A 19,214-nucleotide genomic window follows, 5' to 3' on the forward strand; every position below is an offset into this window, starting at 1 on the left:
CTCCCCTAAGTGGTATGAGAACAGGGATTTCCTGTGTCTTATTCTCTTCTCTACCCTTGAGCTTTGCATCGGTCCTTGGCACACAGGGAGATAATCAATAAATACTGGTAAAATGGATTTTGTTGAATGTGTTGATTCTCTTTTTTAGGAAGTATTTCCTTTTATGTAGTTTATATTCTTCATGCTATATTTTAGGTTAAAAATCATAATGGACACATAGAAATGCTTACTATGTATCAGGAGCTGCTCTATATATTCCACATATATTTATATCATTTAATCCCTATAAGTACTCCATGAGATAGCCCCATTTCAGAGACGTGGAAACCGCAGCACAGAGGAGTTAAGTAACTTGCCTGAGATCACACAGCCAATAAATGGCAGAGCCAACACGTGAACATGGATAGTTGGCCTTCAGAGTCTGGGATCTTAAACACACACTGTATCAGCTAGTTCTTACCATTTCCACCACTCCTTTTCTTATTAAACAAGTTGAAATCTTCCTTCAGAATCTTTTTAGTTTTAAGTAGAAGATGCCTGGGTAATTTTAAAATAGTCTGAAAATAAAGTACTCTCAAAAAAGACTGAGCGTTGTTATCCTTAGCAGAACATCTTTAAGTACTTTATTATTACCAGTTTAAATGTCCTCTGTGTACACAGCTTGGCAGTAAGCTGATCTCAGCTGTACAACATGAGGCTAAAAATATATGATACCAGCGTTTTGCATGGCTGACCATGACTAATATGTCCCCCTTTTTTTCCCTCACAACATCTGGTCACCTAGCCACTTGCTGATAATATATGGACCACTTTGTAAAGCAAATAAGTACAACCCAACACTCGGTATGTGACAAACAACAATTATGTAAAAAAGAAAGAATTGTCTCTTATTTTTATACTTGGGAAGGTAACCTTGTCAGATACTTACATCCTCATTGCTATGTAAGTGGAAAATTTTCTTCACCTTTTCATGGCAGAAAGGGAACTATAGTACACGAACATGTGCAGTGTAGGACGTAACAGGGAAGATAATCTACAGTGTGTATTGTGGAGTCTATTTTTTTTCTGTTAGCATGTGTTATGCTCTAGTGGGGTATGCCCCCTGTAAAATACGGGTATGTGTTCCCAACACTGCCCACCGTTGTAATTAGTCACTGAACTTGTTAGTAAGGAAACACCTGGATTCCAAGTAAAGTATCTATTTCAATGGAATCGTGTAATAAAATTTCGATGTAATGTAATAACATTTCTTGAGGTTTGTGTAAATCAATTTTATTGTGGCTAAAATTATAATTCTCAGAGCTTACCTGGTAATAAGACTAGCACGAAAGTAAAACTATTTGACGGTGTCTGAGAAAATGAAACAGCTAACCTTTTGCTGTGTCCAAATCATATCCGATTTGTGGTAATCTAAATTAGAGTGGTTAGACACATTCTGGAACCTCAGGTGTTCTGGATTCTAATGAAAAAATCTCCCAGACCAAGGACACTGGATCAAAAGGTTGTGTTAAAACCAATTTGCAAACATTCTCAGAAACTTAATCCAAACTAGAATGATACCGTGAGGTGAGCTAGATTAATGCTCCTTATAGAAAATGACTGAGGAGAAGTCATTTTAAAAAAGAAAGAGATGTGGAGATTTTAGGAAGGCATTTTATGAGATATCCCCCATGAAAAATCTTATAAACAAAGACCACAAAGAAAATTTCTGGATATGGATGTGCCATGCCATGAAATGGTGAGATCTTCTCCCCAGGGCTATTTCAGGCAGGGGCTAAATTATCTCTTATCACAGAAGCAATACAAGGTATTACTCAGGCATCTGGACTCAGGAGATGTTTGACTGCCTACGTTTTTATCCGTGGTGGCTCCAGGGTCCCGCCTCAGGAGCTCCAGACGTGTCTGTGCTTGGGGACTGGCAGTGCACTTACTGATACAGTAGTTGTAAAATATCCTGAAGTTAGAAATGTATAGAGGTCTTATGTATATATATGATATAAAAATATACCGTGCTATTAAATATACAAGATAAACGTACATACTACTATACTACCGAAACATATTTATATGTAAATCTGTAAGACTATTGTAATTGTCCTCCACTAGTTAGATATCCAGTAGCAAGGCGACCTTGATTCTCAAGGTATGAAGAAAACAGTGTTAATCTAGGGAACTGCTACACAATAATGACAAATCCTAAGAAATCGAATTTATCAGAAAATGTATTAGCTTGACATAATTTTCCATTAGCTATTTTAAGGATGAAAATTAATATGCTAAATTAAAGTTCAGCTGCCTCCAATTTGATGTAATCTTAATTCTAAAGTGGTGCTGCGTTGCAGCTATAAATGAAATGACTTTTAATGCTGCGAGTAGAAAATTACATAGCCTTTTAAAGAAAGAGTGCTTTTTAAAATTGTGCTTGATGACTCACCATTTCTATGATAACCCACCAAATGATTGGCTGTGTTGGTTATGTTTATAAAGTCACAAGTCATACAGACTAAACCAGGCACCCAGCAAAAAGGAGCTAGGTACACGCTATCTCCTTTATATTTAAGAAGAAGGAACAAATCTGATAAAGGTTTCTTCTTGGCTTAATAGACCTGGTCACCCATTAAACTCCTCCTCCATTCTCCCAAAATTATAATATAGAATGTAATGGAACTGACATAATGTTTTTGCCAACTTAAATGGAGGTCCTTCATGAATTTCTTGTTTAACATAACTGATGGTGAAAATGTAAAGATATGTTCCTGAGAATTAGATATCCTGATGAATTAAATCAATGGACAGAGTCTAACAAGATGAGTGATCCCTGGAAAAACATGGGGGTCCTGCGTGTGAGTCCCTATATTCAACTAGATATGCAGGATTGGATGTGAGAACGGAGTGGGGCAGAACTGAATAAGGCTTAAGGAATCTAGGTGACAGAAATCTCATCGTAGCTATCAGAAGGAAAACACTTTGATCTATGGATACATGAATAGTAGGTAGAGCACATAAGAGATCATAACCCAGACTAAACTGAATAGTACTAATTAGGAGAGGTCAGACCATATCTAGAACATTCTGGGCATTTTGAGTGGATTAATTGGAAATTGGGCAAAGAAGGGCATTCAAAGTTACAGAGTTTCAGGACCTTACTCCATGCAGATGGTCTGGAGTGCAGATGGGAGTCGTTGACAGCTGTGTGCCCATATCTGAAGTTCTGTCCACTGAACTAGACTCTTCCTACCTGGCCGCAAGGGGAAGACAGATTGGGGCTTCATAAGGGGAGGGGATTTGTGTCAAAGCTTCCACAGTTTAGAGACTGTGACACCCCAGCATGAGGTCCATTTCAGTAAATGTTTTCAAGAAGAACTTGGTGGGGGAGCCAGAGAAGAGATTTAAATATTGATAGTTGTAAGAGATGGCTTTCTTTCTTTATGGTAAGAGGCGATGATTTTATTTTTAAAAATTAGTTTTGTGAGAAGATATTTGCAAATGACAGTACAGACAAAAGGGTGATGTCCAGGATCTATAAAGAACTCCTCAAACTCAACACACACAAAACAGACAATCACATAAAAAAATGGGCAGAAGATATGAACAGACACTTCTCCAATGAAGACATACAAATGGCTATCAGACACATGAAAAAATGTTCAGCATCACTAGCCATAGGGAGATTCAAATTAAAACCACATTGAGATACCACCTTGCACCAGTTAGAATGGCCAAAATTAGCAAGACAGGAAACAACATGTGTTGGAGAGGATGTGGAGAAAGGGGAACCCTCTTACACTGTTGGTGGGAATGCAAGTTGGTGCAGCCACTTGGGAAAACAGTGTGGAGATTCCTCAAAAAATTAAAAATAGAGCTTCCCTACGACCCTGCCATTGCACTACTGGGTATTTACCCCAAAGATACAGATGTAGTGAAAAGAAGGGCCATCTGTACCCCAATGTTTATAGCAGCAATGGCCACGGTCGCCAAACTGTGGAAAGAACCAAGATGCCCTTCAACGGACGAATGGATAAGGAAGATGTGGTCCATATACACTATGGAGTATTATGCCTCCATCAGAAAGGATGAATACCCAACTTTTGTAGCAACATGGACGGGACTGGAAGAGATTATGCTGAGTGAAATAAGTCAAGCAGAGAGAGTCAATTATCATATGGTTTCACTTATTTGTGGAGCATAACAAATAGCATGGAGGACAAGGGGAGATGGAGAGGAGAAGGGAGTTGAGGGAAATTGGAAGGGGAGGTGAACTGTGAGAGACTATGGACTCTGAAAAACAATCTGAGGGTTTTGAAGGGGTGGTGGGTGGGAGGTTGGGGGAACCAGGTGGTGGGTATTAGAGAGGGCACGGATAGCATGGAGCACTGGGTGTGGTACAAAAACAATGAATACTGTTACACTGAAAAGAAATTTAAAAAAAAATTAGTTTTGTTTATATGTTAATAAAAATTTTAAAAGTAAATTAAAAAAAATAAAAAATAAAAATTAGTTTTGTAAATCTCACCTTAATCCTCTAGACAAGTATATTACTGAAGTTAAATGAATGGTTAATACTGTTTATTAAAACCCATGAGGGGTTTAAGTTCATGAGGATATTTAATAAACTCATTTATTCATTCATTCACTAAACATTTATTACATTTCTACCCTCTGTCATTCAGTATGAGAGGCACAGGATATTAAAAGATGTGTAAGAAGATAGAGGCATAGCTCTCAAGGAGCTAGTATTGGTGAAAAGTTTTTCCTTAAATTGAGCTGCTATTCCTTTCCATTAAAAATTAAATCTTATTTTGTTCTTGTGACTACTCTTCTGGTTTTTCTCTTAAAATTGCCTCCATTCTCCTGTGTCAAGTTATTCTAGTTCTGTATAATATCTTTTTATTATAAAACTTTTAATATATATTTACAATTAATTTTAAAATAAGTTATTCATTCATCCGTTCCTGTTTTATTTTTATTCATTCATTTATTGAGCAAATATTTCTTGATCCTTACTTTTTGCCAGTTTGTATTCTGAGCATTCACCGAGCTAGGTAGTTATGTTCTCATGAGGGAAGAGAAAATAAGTAATCCTACAAAAATAAAACAAAAGTAACTGAAAATTGGGAAGGAAGTACATAGGATAATGGAATAGACTGTGAGTAAAGGAATAATTTCTTTGTTGTCTTCTGGATTTTTTTCCCCCTAACTCTGTCATTGAATTTGGTTATTTCTACTTTTGAAGTAATCATTCTCACGCCTTCTCTCCATCCCAGGAGGGGACAAATTGAAATGGTAGCAATGGGTGATATCGGCATGATGCTCATTTCCCTTGCAGAGGACAGGCCTTGACAGATCTCAGAAATCTGCCTGCATGTTTTATTTTCTCCCAAAGGTTGGGGCATTTAATGAGCTTTATGTTATATTATAGCTGTGCCTACAGAAAGTCATTAACAATCAAAAAATGAAAAATTCACCTTTAAATGTCTGGTCATTTCATCCACTTTGTCCGTTGCTTTCCCAAGATTTAAACCTTGGACATTTATGACCCTAAGAGTGCATAGATTTGAAAGGTTTCCCAAAATGGTCCCTGAGATTTAAGCTAGCTGAGTATGAGTGGGGTTGCAGCACGCCTGTGGTTGAGGACTGTTGAAATTAGCAGGAAAGAGTCAGAATTAGGATTCTAACCTGAAGCACCAACGTTAAAGCACTGAGTATATTCTCTTGTTACAGAGGCTTAGGCAAATACGACCATTGGTGGTGGGACTCAAGTACACAAACTCCTAGCAAAATACTGAAATTTAACAGGTAGGAACGTAGCATACTTCTGAAGAAACTAACAATGGTTTGTGTTTTTAAAGGTTGCCTATAAGCAGAAACATGATGCTGCTAGAGGATTCTCAGATTATGCCCATATGAAGGAGCCACCTGACATCAGACATGCCATGGAGGTCAATAAACACCAGAGTAACGTAAGGACACCATCTCCCATGATTTTCTGGGAAATCGCGGTTACCCACATCAGGGCTAGTGGATATGTCATTGCAATTTACATATTATAACTCTCCTGTTCAAAAAGGACTTTAGAATATCTTGTCTTTAAATTTCTCAGTGTTCAGTCATAAATCCATCTGAGCTATTCTATCAAAAGGCATTAAAACCTCATGGAGTATCTTCAAAGTGTCAGATCCTTGGAGCTACTAGAAGTTCTGCTTGGGACCCGTTGGGTTGCTGGTATTTCCTAGAGTACCCTTGACTTGATGGTAAATCCTTCATAGTTTCTAGTCTAGAATTGTAGAAGAACAGGGAGAGAGGGCACCAGAAATCACTGGCCTGGGAAAGAGTCACTCACAAAGGCTAGTGAGATTATACCCCAGTACTGCCTCTTTTGGGACACATATAGAGAGCCAGTGGTCAAGGTCAAGACCCACGGAGAACATGATAGCAGTTGCTGCCTAATGACTGACTTAGCAGCAGAAACCAAGGAAGAGGAAACAAGCCCATAGAAAAGAAATCCTTTTCAAAGTTATGAGTTAGCAGATGCATCAAAACTTCCATGTGTTTGCTCAATGACCACCACTACCCTGGTGGCCCAGAAGAATAATTTCTTCCTGAAATTTCAGTGGCAGCTCATTTGTCTCCCCATTAGGAGTTCTCTGCTCTCTAAGAGGCACGTAGGAACTTTTCGTTAGGTTCTTTTAGGGCTACGATCAGTTCAGATAAAGGTGTCTGCCTTAGTTGGGTCAAGAATCTCTCTTTCTTTGGAAAGTACCTGATACAGCTTTGTCATCTCCCATGGACCCTGTCCCACCACTTAGCTCCCTTACTGAATGGTGTTTTGCTGATACTCTGTCCCCTGTGCCTCAGCTGGGCAGTATCTCTTTCCGGGATGGCAACAGTTATCTGGTATTAATTTCAATAGATCAATGCTTAAGTAAAAAACAGAGTGAGGCTTTTACATTTTAACTCCAATGTGTAAACATATGCTAGGACCCAGACAATTTCCCAAGATGGTTTAACCCAGATGAGAGACGAGAAAGCTGCGCGTCTGTAATTACCAGCAAGGCCATTGGAAGGGGATGCTTCGTAAGAACGGTTCGCTTATAGAGTGTCAGTTGTAATCGGAATAACTACCACTTAGCTAGCACTGCTGAGCAGCAGGAGCTCTGCCAAGACTCCCATTGTTTCCAGCTCTCACCAAATCCCTGTCTTGAGTCCCATTCTGCAGGCGAAGAAAATGAGACGAAAGAGTCGAACCCCCAAGGCCACCCTTTTTGTTAGGCCCACTGCCTGCCTCTTAAAAGGCATTAGTTATTGGTCAAGATTGTGAATGAACATTTTCAAATGTGGGACAAAATAGTTTATCATCAGGATTTAGATCACCAGATGCAAGGCGCTGTGGGGATGAAGGCATCGGGGTGGTCTGGGAGCGGCTGGAGAGCCTTACATGGACCCCGGGGAGGCCGCTTCCAACTCTATAATTCAATGACATTCAAATACGGAAGTTCCTTATCATAGAACTGGGGTTATTATTTTAACTCTGCCTTTTCTTTTAAAAGGTCTTTGATTGTGGGATTGAGGGAATAGAGTATAAAGGCCTTTTCTCTTCCATTCAATACTGTGTACTTATGGGAGAAGGATGTATTTACTTACACTCCTCTGCCTCCTCGGCTCAACCTTCACATGCAAAGTTTGTACATATAATAGGATTTAGAAAGTGTTTAAGACTATTTACTCAGATTTAAAGTGCGAATGATAATTGTATTCTACCTGTGAAGTAGTTGATATTCCTCTAGAGTCAAAGCAATTAGAATAATACATTTGTTGTCCCTACAATATGAAATTTAAACAGAGGTCTCGAGAGCCTCAGGAAAGCAAGCACCTTTCCTGGTTTGTAGGTGAGGCTAGTACATCTCCACGAAAGATGAAACTCTGTCTCCCACAAAACTCCACTCCAGTGAAACCCATTTGCAGAGAGTCTACTAATAGAATTACCCTTTGGTAATGTGGGATGTCCTTTACATGCTGCCTATAAATGACCTGATTTAATTTAAAAGAAAATGTGTTGTCACACATACATCTGATTTGCTTAGAAACAATGCATCTTTGCTTACCTTTTTATTTTATGTTTCCACCAAGGGCAAGTCAGCTTTCTGATATCTGTTAGAGAACCAAGAAATTGGGCCAATGGCAGTTTAAAACCTTTTACGTTCTGCCTTCTTTCAGCTCAAACTTTTATAAGAACATTATCAATGGCCAAAGGGCACAGAACCGTTCTCTCCCTCAGCCTTTAGAGGCATGAATAGGCAGGAGAGGATGCGGAGAGGACTTCTGGGAGGGCCAACTGACTTCTCACCTCTGTGTAACTGAGAGTTTTAAGAGGAAGACTGTCCTAGGGGCACAAGTCTCTTCTGTTCCCCTTCCCCACCAATTCAGTGAGCACAGAACGGGGTTGGAGATCATTTACCCAATTACCCTCCACTGTAGCATATAGTAGAAAAGGAATTTGGAGTCAGATCACATGTTGCCTGGATGATCTTGGACAAGTTCCCTAATATCTCCAAATCTCAGTGTTCCCATCTGTAAAGTGGGGCAGTGATATCTACCTCACTGGGCTCTCTCAAGTATTAAATGAGATGGTATATAGAAAGGGCTTTGCAGAAGGGCAGGTCTGTAAAATATGAGTCCTCTTTGGTCCCCTTCCAATCTTAAAGGGTGATTTGAGAGGTTAGGATGATTTCACAGTCAATTTGAAATAATTAACAGAACTTAGATTGAATAAAAGGCCAACTCCATATGAAATTTATATTAAGAAGCACTTAGGTCAGAAGGGCATGTTCAAAATGATCCCAAACCTATATAACTACCTATTTTGTTGATATTATAATCAAGAAATGATTAAAAACAGCCAATCTAAATCCTTTTGTATCTTAAGGGATGTACCCCTGCCAAATTCTTCTGATGTAATTAGAGAAACTGGAGATAATCTATCCTGTTATTTTCCCCTAAAGATGGGCTCAAAATGAAAACCCCAGTAAAACATTATTAGTTCTCATCAATCTTATCAGAGACACGAAACCCAATAGTTCTGAAGGAAGTCAAACAAATTTTGAACTGCCATCTTAAGTTTTGTAAGTGATGTGGTCTGAGTAGACTTGTGATGAAATTGGAGTGGTAAACACTTCCAAAAGACCATATTGGTAATCAATTCAGTGTGCATTAGAAGGAAGTATTCAGCAGGGGAAACGAGATTTAATGTTCTTTTCAAGAATGATATATATATTTTCTTAGTGGTAGAGATAAACTTTCTTTTCCATCAGAAAGTGAAAATGATGAATCAGTAAAGCGGTACTGGAGAGGCAGTCATGGTTCTGTGTGGTTCCCTGACGTTACTTATGATAACAGCACTTTGGGAGTTAGTATTAAAATAGATACATTACTGCTTTGCTCATCTCTGAGACAGAAGAGTTAGTAATGCTCATTCTGCCTTCTTTACAAGATTTTGGTGGTGGTAAAATTAACTCATGAATAAAAAGACTATGAACTCTAAAATGCTTTTTATGAACAATGACAACAATAATAATGAGAAAGATGCAGTTCTGTATTTTACTTCATCTTTAAGGAGATTGAAAACTTTTCTGCCTTCTGATGAATATCAGATCCTACATTTACCTGTATATAAAGGCATATATTCTCACATAAAAATAATATTTACTATTTATTTATTTATTAAAGACTTTTATTTTATTCATGAGGGGGAGAGAGAGATAAACAGAGGGAGAAGCAGGCTTCCCGCTGAGCAAGGACTTGATGCCAGGACCCTGGGATCGTGAACTGAGCAGAAGGCAGATGCTTAACCGTCTGAGCCACCCAGGCATCCCAATAGTTACAATTTAATACTTTACTCATTTTTTACATACAGGATGCCCAGACAGAAATAAGCCTGAGATAGAATTTCCAGACCATGTGCCTCTGTGAGATACCTGGGGCCTCTCTAATGTGAGAGTTTAGGATACAAGTGTTTCTTGGGAATGACTGCACAAGTGCTTCAAGATTATAACGAAATACAGGCCATGCTCCTCCCCTCTGTTCCACAAACTTAACATGTATATCCTTTCTAGTCTCTTCTCACCAAGAATCACATCAACCCTCATCAGAGTAGCAAAGGGAATGATGATTCTGAGCCAGCTGGAGTTGATGTTTTTAAGTCTGCTCGCCAGCCTAATTCCCATCCTGGCTGTCCCCTCACCTCTCAACCTTGGTCCTTAACTAAGGACCTAAGTCTGAGTCTCTCATTGGCCGAGCCCAACTCAGAACAATACAGGGAAGGGGACTGCGGATAACTGGTTCCAGTCCTGGGAGGGAATGTTGAGGAAGCCTGGTTGGACACAGACAATGCAGCAAACAAGGTGGGGTGATGATTTAATGCCTTCATACGTGTGAAGTGCTCAGAACAATGCCTGGCATGGTGGACCTTCTGCACAGGTGTAAAAAAAAAAAACTGCAAAAGATGTTAAACACAACGAATGAATCATTGAACAGTATGTCAAAAACTAATGATATGCTCTATGTTGGCTAACTGAACATAATAAAAAAAAATCTGTAGATTATAGGAAACAAGCTGAGATTAAAAGACGATAAAATGATGACAGTACAAACTGAGGGACAAAGTGAACGTGGTGAGAAAAGGAAGAAATTCAAAAACAGATTTGATAGAATTAATATCTTTATTGGAAGCAATGGAGAACAGATTTGACACGGCAGAAAAACCAGAGATGGCGACTGTGTTAATCAGGAGTTCCTAGGTTTTAGCAACAGAACTCCATTTCAAGTTAGCTAAGGAAAACATGAGAATTTATTGGTTTACATAACCGGAAATTCAAGCTACCTTTCGAGGTAACTGGATCCAGAGGCTCACAGTGTCAGTGGGACTCTTTCTGTCTCCCCATTGCGTGGCTTTGCTTTCAGACAGACTGTCTAGGTGGTCTCAGGATGACGGCTGGTGTTTCCAAAATTAAATTATCCCTAGAGCCGCTGATTCCAGAGGGAAGGACAGCAGCTCTTTCTCCCCCAGCCCGAGATCCATCAGTGAGTCTGGCCCTCCCTGGGTGATGTGTCTGCCCCCCTTACTGATCATGGTTTCTGAAAGAATGAGATGTCTGATTGGAGAGCTTGTCATGTGGCCACGCCTGTCACCAAGAAGGTAGGGTGCCTTGGACAGCCCACCAAATCACCTGGAGTGAGGGAGAGCAGTTTCCAAATAAAAAACCCCAGGATACAAAAATTACACATGTCCATTACAAAGGCATACCTGAGGGAAATGACCCAGATAAATGGAAAAGGACAGGAAAGAAATTTAGTGTGGGGGGAAGAAAAAGGAGGAAGAGATCAAGCATGTATGGTAATCATTTCAGGTGTTCCTGAGAAAGAAACTAAAATCAGTCTTTACAGATAAGATTGTATATTGTTATGTTATTAAAAAGAAAAAGTAGTTTATCTTGGATATAAGATCAAGGGATAAGGAAATGATCATCTTATGATAATTACTTTTATGGCCTTTTGTGGGACCTCTAGAAGGGAATGATGAAACTTCATTGAAGGTATAACACAAGGTTTAAAGAAGTGGGGAAATACACCTTCTTCTCTTGGGAACAGACTGAAATAGTATTGAGAGATATTTCCCTAAGTCGTTTTGTAGGTTGAGTTGTAATGCTCACTAAATTTCCATTTGTTTCTGTTTTTGAACTGACTGGAGTTACTCTAATGTTCATTAATGAGAATAAATAGTTAAGAATTAAGAAAAATTTTGAAATAGAAGAGTAGTAGACAGAACTTGGTGTAAGGAATGTAAATTCTTATAGTCATATGTTCAAGAAATGCGTGAGTGAGGCAGTGAATGTCAAATCCTTAATATGCTACTTGGTCCATAGTAAATGGTCGAAAGTGGCGATTATTATTGGTGTCATTATTTCTTCTCTTCCCCTTCCTCCTCTCTTCTCTCTTTTGTGTCCTCCCTCCTCCCATCTCCCTTCTCCTGCTTTTTCCTCTAAGGATGCAGTAGGGAACAGGACATTAAGTAAAGTAAGGCAAAATCCATCATTGACCCTCAAGCTTGCACCCATCTGGGGCTGATGAAAATCATCAGTCTCTTTTTCTCTTCTTATTCAGCAGTATTGTACAGGACACCATCTTGTCAAGAAAGTCAAGAGAAGATAGCCCGAAGAATGGACTCCAGTCCCTTGTGCCCATACAGTTAGCACTTAGGAGTTGAATTTATTCAGGAAATAGAAAAAAATATATATGTATTCTTTGACCTTCCCCTGCCACATCTCTCTTCTGGCATGTGCCATTTTTATTCTTCCTGGGTTCTGACAGACTGCAGAATGAAGCAAAGACATATTGCAGACGTGAGAGAAATGTCAGGCGAGCTCCCCTCAGACCCAGGTTAGGAGGAGGAGGATGAGCAGTCCGCCGGGCAGCCATGTTGCCGCACTGTCCAGTTCAGACCTCCTTGCAGATAGGGAAGACCAGGAGCCCACGGCCCTGTGCCTCTCCATGGACAGCCCTGTTCCTGTGGGATGTCCCCGCGCGGTGGTATTCTGGAAGATCTGGCTCGTGACGGGGCTCCCGGGCCGTTCTCCTGTGTGGCTCTGTGGTGTCCGCTTGTTTGAATTTGCAGCTCTTGTCAATCTTAATATTTGTTTTGAGTCACATATGCCGGCCTCTAATTTGCAATTTACATGGATGATGGGGCCCTATTCAGAGTCCTGCTCCTGCCGCCTTTGTGCCCCTCACCTCTCTTCATGCAGTCATTAGGCTGAGCAGCATATAATTACATAACCCAGGCGAAGCTGAGATTTCTGGAAGGTTGCAGCTCTTTTCAAAAAGTAAGGGTTTCCATTTTTATCCTCATTCTTTTCTAAACAAAAGGACATTACCCCCCTGTGGTTTCCGTATGAATGCAGTAACTTAGGAACAGTTAGTCTTGTAGGTGGGTAGTAATTTGGGTTTGTTTTCACCTGAGAGTCCAGTTTTTGTTTACACAGCTTGTGTTTAACTGGGTGCAGGCGGGGGTGGGGGGGGGTGGGGGGTGGGGGGGTGGTTGGCCCTCGGTGCATGAACCTGTGGTTATTTGAAGCCAATGAAATTGGCTTAATTTTTACATCCTTAAAGATTTAAAAAATTGACCCAACGATTTAACTCAGTTTTCAGCCCATTTTCCTGTTTCTTTTGCTACCCGGGTGCACAAAACTTACCTGAATTATTTGTTAATGTGAAGCCTATGAAAACAGAAATGCTGAAGAAAACAGATGTTCTTGCTGAAATTATGTTAATTCTGTTGAAGTTGTGTTCACTTTTTAGACAGATTCATGATTATAAACATTGTTTAAAAAACAGTCATGGTGGTGAGACAAATGCAAGGTCTTACAAGAGTAAATAGAAATATATATAAATATTTCACTGAAATAAAATAATAGAATGCGTAGGGAGCCTTTCATTTCTTATACCTGATATTTTTGAAGGGAGTAAGAAAGTACATTTTTTTTTTTAACTCTGCAAGACTGCAAGGAAAATAACCAGATACGTTGATATTATCTAGAACACTGGCTAATATTGATCAACAGGAGAATTCATTAAAATGCAGATTCTTCCACCCCATTTGCTGAAATTTTGCTATGTAAGGTTGGGGATGGACCTCAGGAATCTAATTTTTGAATAAGCACCTTAGATGGGCTATTGTAGAAAGTTTGCAGGCAATATTAGAAATACTTGTTTCATGCAAATATAATTAATAGTGCATTTTGTATATGTCCAGTTTTACGTTTCTATGTTCTACGTTTCTATGTCTTGAAAAAATGAAGGGGGGGGGTCCTAAAAATAACCATTGCTACTCCCTTTGCCTTAGAACTTTTTATTTTTTTTAAGATTTTATTTATTTATTTGGCAGAGATCACAAGTAGGCAGAGAGAGACGGAGAAGCAGGCTCCCTGCCAAGCAGTGAGCCCGATGCGGGACTCGATGCCAGGACCTGGGATCATGACCTGAGCTGAAGGCAGAGGCTTTAACCCACTAAGCCACCCAGGCACCCACCTTAGAACTTTAATAAAACTAATGTAATGGACAAATCGACCAGCCCCTGGTGATAATTATCTATTTTCTGGTGGAAAATAGATGAATACTCCTTCAGCTCATGACTGAGCTCAGGAAGCAGAGAAATGGACAGACTGGTGAGGTGTTGACTGTGGGACGTTATACCAGTTCTCATCTGGTTTCTCCTCCTGTTTGTCAGTCGAGTTAATCTAAATAACCACCATTGTTTTAAGTACGCTTGGTAAAATGTACATGTATTTTTTCTCTTGAAATGTCTATTTTCCACACTTTGGTTTGATTGTATCTCGTGCATTCAGAGAATGAATGTTCCTTAATGTCATTGCTTTTATTTTCGGAGGCTCAAGTCATTGCGATGGTATTTGCTAGGTAATAAAAATATCAGTACTCATGACTAGACTTGCCAGACATGGGCATTTTAAGAGTCCAGTCAGAAAAAGAAAAAGAGAGCCGGAGAGAGCAGATTCACGCGCCCTCACCCCAGGAAGTGATTTTCTACACTCATGTGCTGGGCTTATCCTCCATCCAGTGGGGGTTGAGACTGTGTGATGGGCAAGTTACAGCCCTCGCTGGGGATATTCTGTATGTGAATATGTACATACACATTTACATGTGATGACATGCTTTTCAGGTGATAATTCCCGAAGAATTCCGTAAGGTTCTCTAAGACTGGTTTTGTGCTGAAGTCTCGGGCTCACAAATTTTGGGTTGTATGACTCCAGTTCACATGTAATAATGCTAGTGAGACTTAGATATGGCAGGGAAAAAAATGTATCTATTCAAATAAATGTGCCTACAAAAAATTAAAAAAACAATTTATGGTTGTTGTGCTCTCTAAGATGATGATGTAAGAATAATTGATGTGATGGACATTAAGATTGGTAGCCCTATAACATGACTAATTTCTTCTTCTTTTTTTTTCTTTCAATCAAAATTGTCTCTTTGATCAGATTTCTTATAGAAAAGATGTGCAGGACGCCCACACGTATAGTGCAGATCTCAACAGACCAGACATCAAGATGGCAACACAGCTCTCCAAGCTCATAAGCAATGTAATCTCTCTTTCTTATCTTGAGCAGAAATGAGTTCTTATTTTTTCAGAGGCGACACGTGACTTTGGGGGTTGACTGGTTAATTTAATTAGTGAAATTAATCAGTCTGAATTAATGATACCTCAAGTTTTTTATCTGAATTATCCCTTTGACTGTGTAAGTTATTCAGGTATAGGCAGAAACTGCTCAAATTTGCCTTGACTTTGGCTAATGCGGTCATACTTTTAGAGAAGTAAGTGCTCTTTGGGTGTAAGGTAACATTCAGATGCCTCAGTCTGAAAGTCAATTTTGTTAGTCATCTGGTCTCTCACCTTACCCTGTCCCAGCGAACTTCACTTGGCCATGTTCCCATTGTGTTACTGTTAATTGTGCAGATTCTTTTTTGTCACCATTTACCCTTGTACATTTTGTATACATTTTGGCTGTTTTCTTGTTATATCTTCTCCAAGATATCCTTATTGGTTAATACCATTCTAATTAAACATATGTTGCACCCTGGTTAAAAATGATGACTTCACACAAACCAAATGTTTGAATAACAGAGACTATACTCACTTCAAAATTAATAGCTATTTACAAGATTTAACTTGATGCTAACCAAACGGGGTTAGATCAGTTCCTAAGGTGAAAGGAGCCGTACAGGCTGTCTGCAGAAGGTAGGGTCTCAATTATCCAGAAATTTCTCCTAATTTTTTTTTTCAGTGTTTATGCATCAGCACAATGATGAGGACAGGATACCTAGACTCAAATTTAGTAATTATTTTTACTATAAAAAAGGTTGAATTTGTTTACATAACTACTCAAAGTCAATTTCTGTTCTACCAGTCTGCATTTTAGCGTTTGGTGAGTTGTAAGGAATGCTTTTTTATGGACTGAGGGTCTATTATAATTTTTCAGCTAATATTAATGTAATTCTTCATTGGGAAGTAGAAATATTTAACATTCTCTTATTTATTCATTTTAGGCAGAGTACAAGAAAGGGCAAGGAGTAATGAATAAAGAGCCTGCTGTACTTGGAAGACCAGATTTCGAACACGCTGTGGAAGCTTCTAAACTTTCTAGTCAAGTAAGACTCTAGTGGTGATTCCACAATGATTTTATTCAGAGATTTTGTCTCTAGTGGCACAGGAAACTGTTTCATTTTAGATAATATCTTAAATTGCAAGAATATGCAAAGATGATGTTTCTGAAACCATTTCAGATAGCATTGCAATAATTACAAGTTTCAGTAAGAGATAAAAGGAGTCCAGTTTTGAGCATAAAACAAAGTTTTCTCCTGGCTCAAAGTCTAATCTTTTTCATTGAGGTTAGCCGTGTTGTCACATTTCCTAGGATTTCTGAAATTCGGCAATCATGCTATCAATTAGATTAGATTAGATCAATAATTAGATTGCTGTCTATCTATACACATATACATACAGTTTTTAACTAGGTAGTAAAATATCGATTTTCATATGCTCTAGTTTAGTCACAAAATAAGAAAGAGGTGACGCAAATGAAGAAAATGAAGTCTTATGGAAGAACATCAAACAAGATCTGAAAAAGTATACACATGTCGTGTTTTTGGCGGAATGTCTCGGTAGATAAAAATGGCGATTCTCCCCAAATTAATATACAAATGTCATGCAATTTCAATTACAAGCCAATAGATTTTTTAAAGTATACGGATAAATGATCTTAGAGTTTGAATGGAAAGGAAATGCCTGAGAAGAGCCTTTAGAAGTATGAAAATGAAGACCAGTGAAGGAAAACTTAAGTTATGGGTTACCATAACATAATATAAAGCCACTGAAATTAAATCAATATGGGATTAGTACAGTAAGAGATAAAATGATCAGTAGGATAGAATAGGGAATTCTGAAATAGAGTTCAATATGTATAAGAATTTAATATATGATGAAAGTGTTCGTTCAAGTCAGTGGGAAAAAAGTTATATTAGTTCATAAATGGTGCTGACATAACTGTCCATCCATCAGGGTAAAAATAAAATTGGACCTGAATCTTAACCTATATAAAAAATGAATTCCAGATGGATTAGAGATGGGAATAGAAACAATAAAATAATTTTAAAATCTTAAAAGAAAACCCAGGAGAATGTATATACACCACATAGGGGTGACAGATTTGGTCTTAAAAAGACTGGAGATCTAGAAGCCATAAAAGGATAGTTACACATACCTGACCATAGAATTTAAACTCTTTCAATGGAAAATGATAATATTTGCCAAGTTAATAATAATAGAATCAAAAGCAACTTTTATACAGTTATGGTGTTTTCAACTTTGAAAATACATATTCCTCAAGTTGCAAAAGTTGGGTGACATTTCAAAATGGAGAGGTGTAAACGAAGAAAACTATAAAATCGGACTGAAGAACGTGAAATGATATCTGAACCAATGAGAAAACCAACTGTGCTGTAGCTTGGGAGTATCATAGAAATGTTAATTCTTCCAAAATTAATTTTAAAATTTCATGCAAGGGCCCCCTGGCTGGCTCAGTCAGTAGACCATGCAATTCTTGATCTAGGGGTCATGAGTTTGAGACCGACATTGGGGGTAGAGTTTACTTAAAAAAATAAATAAAATTTAAAAAGTTTTTTTTCTAAAAAAAAAACCATGCAATTCCTGCCAGAATCCAAAGAGACTTTTTAAACAAAATTTAAAAAAAAAATTTGAATCAAATTAAATATTTGAGTAAATTAAGTATATTGGATTGTTTGTGGAGAAGGAAGGGTCTGAGAAAAGCTTTTTAAAATGTAGAAAGAAGAGCCGCTGTCTTCAAATATTTGGAAAAGCACTTGTAATGCAAATGATAAGAATATTTTCATATCTAGAATATACAAAAGTTCTTTAATAGTGAAAAGAAAAAGACTAAAAAGCCCAAAGAAAAATAAGTAGAGGAGATGAATGAGCAGTTATAAAGGGCAACATAATAACAAAATAGTCAATAAACATTTTAAAGGATACTCAAATTTATTAGCAGAAAGAGAAATGCCAGTAAATCATTTATTACCTGTCACATCCGGTGAGTGTGGAGAAAAGGACATCAGTGAGGGTTGTGTAGTTGGAAGGGTTTGCTGTAACAGGTAGATTTGAACTAAGATGGACTGGAAGGTCTGCTCAGGGGAAGGCCCCAAATAAAGGTTGGGAATGTACAGGACAGAGAAGAGGGGTCTGAGAGACAGCAGAGGCTTCTCAGCAGGGACAGGGGAGTCGTAAATATACAAGGAAATCCAGGAGGAATTGAGACGCTGTGATGATGGTAAGTAGGTCAGTGTTGTATTCATTTGGACTGTGGGCCATATTTATGGAACAGAATAGGAATAATGTGTTCTCTACAAGAAAAGGTAAAAGGTAAAGAAGAAAAAGGGGTTTCAGTTGTAGTAATTGGGAGTATTGTAGAGTTAAATTCAGAAAAGGAGTCACCACTGCAACTTCTCACCATTTTAACTATAATCTCTCAAGTACCTTCCACTTTCAGGTAGGAGATGGATTGTCACAGAAAATGTTGAGCAGAGAAGCATTGTAAAGAAGATACTACTTAAGGGAGGTTAGCATGGCAGCACCGTGCAGGAGACAAAGCCTCATGAGAGGCAGTGTCCCGAAGGCCAGCTGGGAGGCTACCATCTTGGTCCACAGCTGGGGTGCTAAGAAGCTGGGACAACTTGCTGGTTGTGGGGTGAAGATGAACAAGGAGGGTGAATGAGAGACTCCTGAATGCCAGTGTGCCTCATACCCATTGTTTTATTATGTATAAGGCCCTTTTACTTACAAAACAACTATATGATTCAGGAGCCTGTGGATGTGCTGAGAGCCTGGGGACATGTGCTGGTCTGGGACCCGAGGTGGGCAGGGGCTCCTGGGGGCTCTGCTCATGCCAAAAAACACTTGTTGAAGAAGCAGGGCAGAGCAGCGTACATTTGGCAACTCTTCTCCAGCCTCTTCTGGGGACAAAGACTTCCTCTCGATTGTATAAGTGAAGCAGCAGATTCTAGAAAAACACTACGGTTTGGTTGAGGGGTTGGGAAAATGGGCTCCAGAGCAGGACTGCCTGAGCTAAACTCCT

General features: G+C 38.8%; 1 protein-coding gene across 6 annotated transcripts in view; it reads left to right on the top strand.

The window, feature by feature from the left end:
* The window catches only part of NEBL (nebulette), a 373,419-nt gene that overhangs the window by 269,117 nt on the left and 85,088 nt on the right, over nt 1-19,214 (top strand). For 4 of the 6 annotated variants that reach the window (XM_047739978.1, XM_047739977.1, XM_047739976.1 and 1 more), the window contains exons 5-7: nt 5,850-5,960; nt 15,048-15,149; nt 16,114-16,215. The exons of the other annotated variants lie outside the window; for them this stretch is intronic. In XM_047739978.1, the coding sequence (XP_047595934.1) occupies nt 5,850-5,960; nt 15,048-15,149; nt 16,114-16,215 (315 nt within the window). The remainder of the gene's footprint in view (nt 1-5,849; nt 5,961-15,047; nt 15,150-16,113; nt 16,216-19,214) is intronic. 6 annotated transcript variants of the gene reach the window in all.

This window comes from Lutra lutra, chromosome 8 (assembly GCF_902655055.1).
Source record: "Lutra lutra chromosome 8, mLutLut1.2, whole genome shotgun sequence".
Taxonomy (NCBI): Eukaryota; Metazoa; Chordata; class Mammalia; order Carnivora; family Mustelidae; genus Lutra; species Lutra lutra.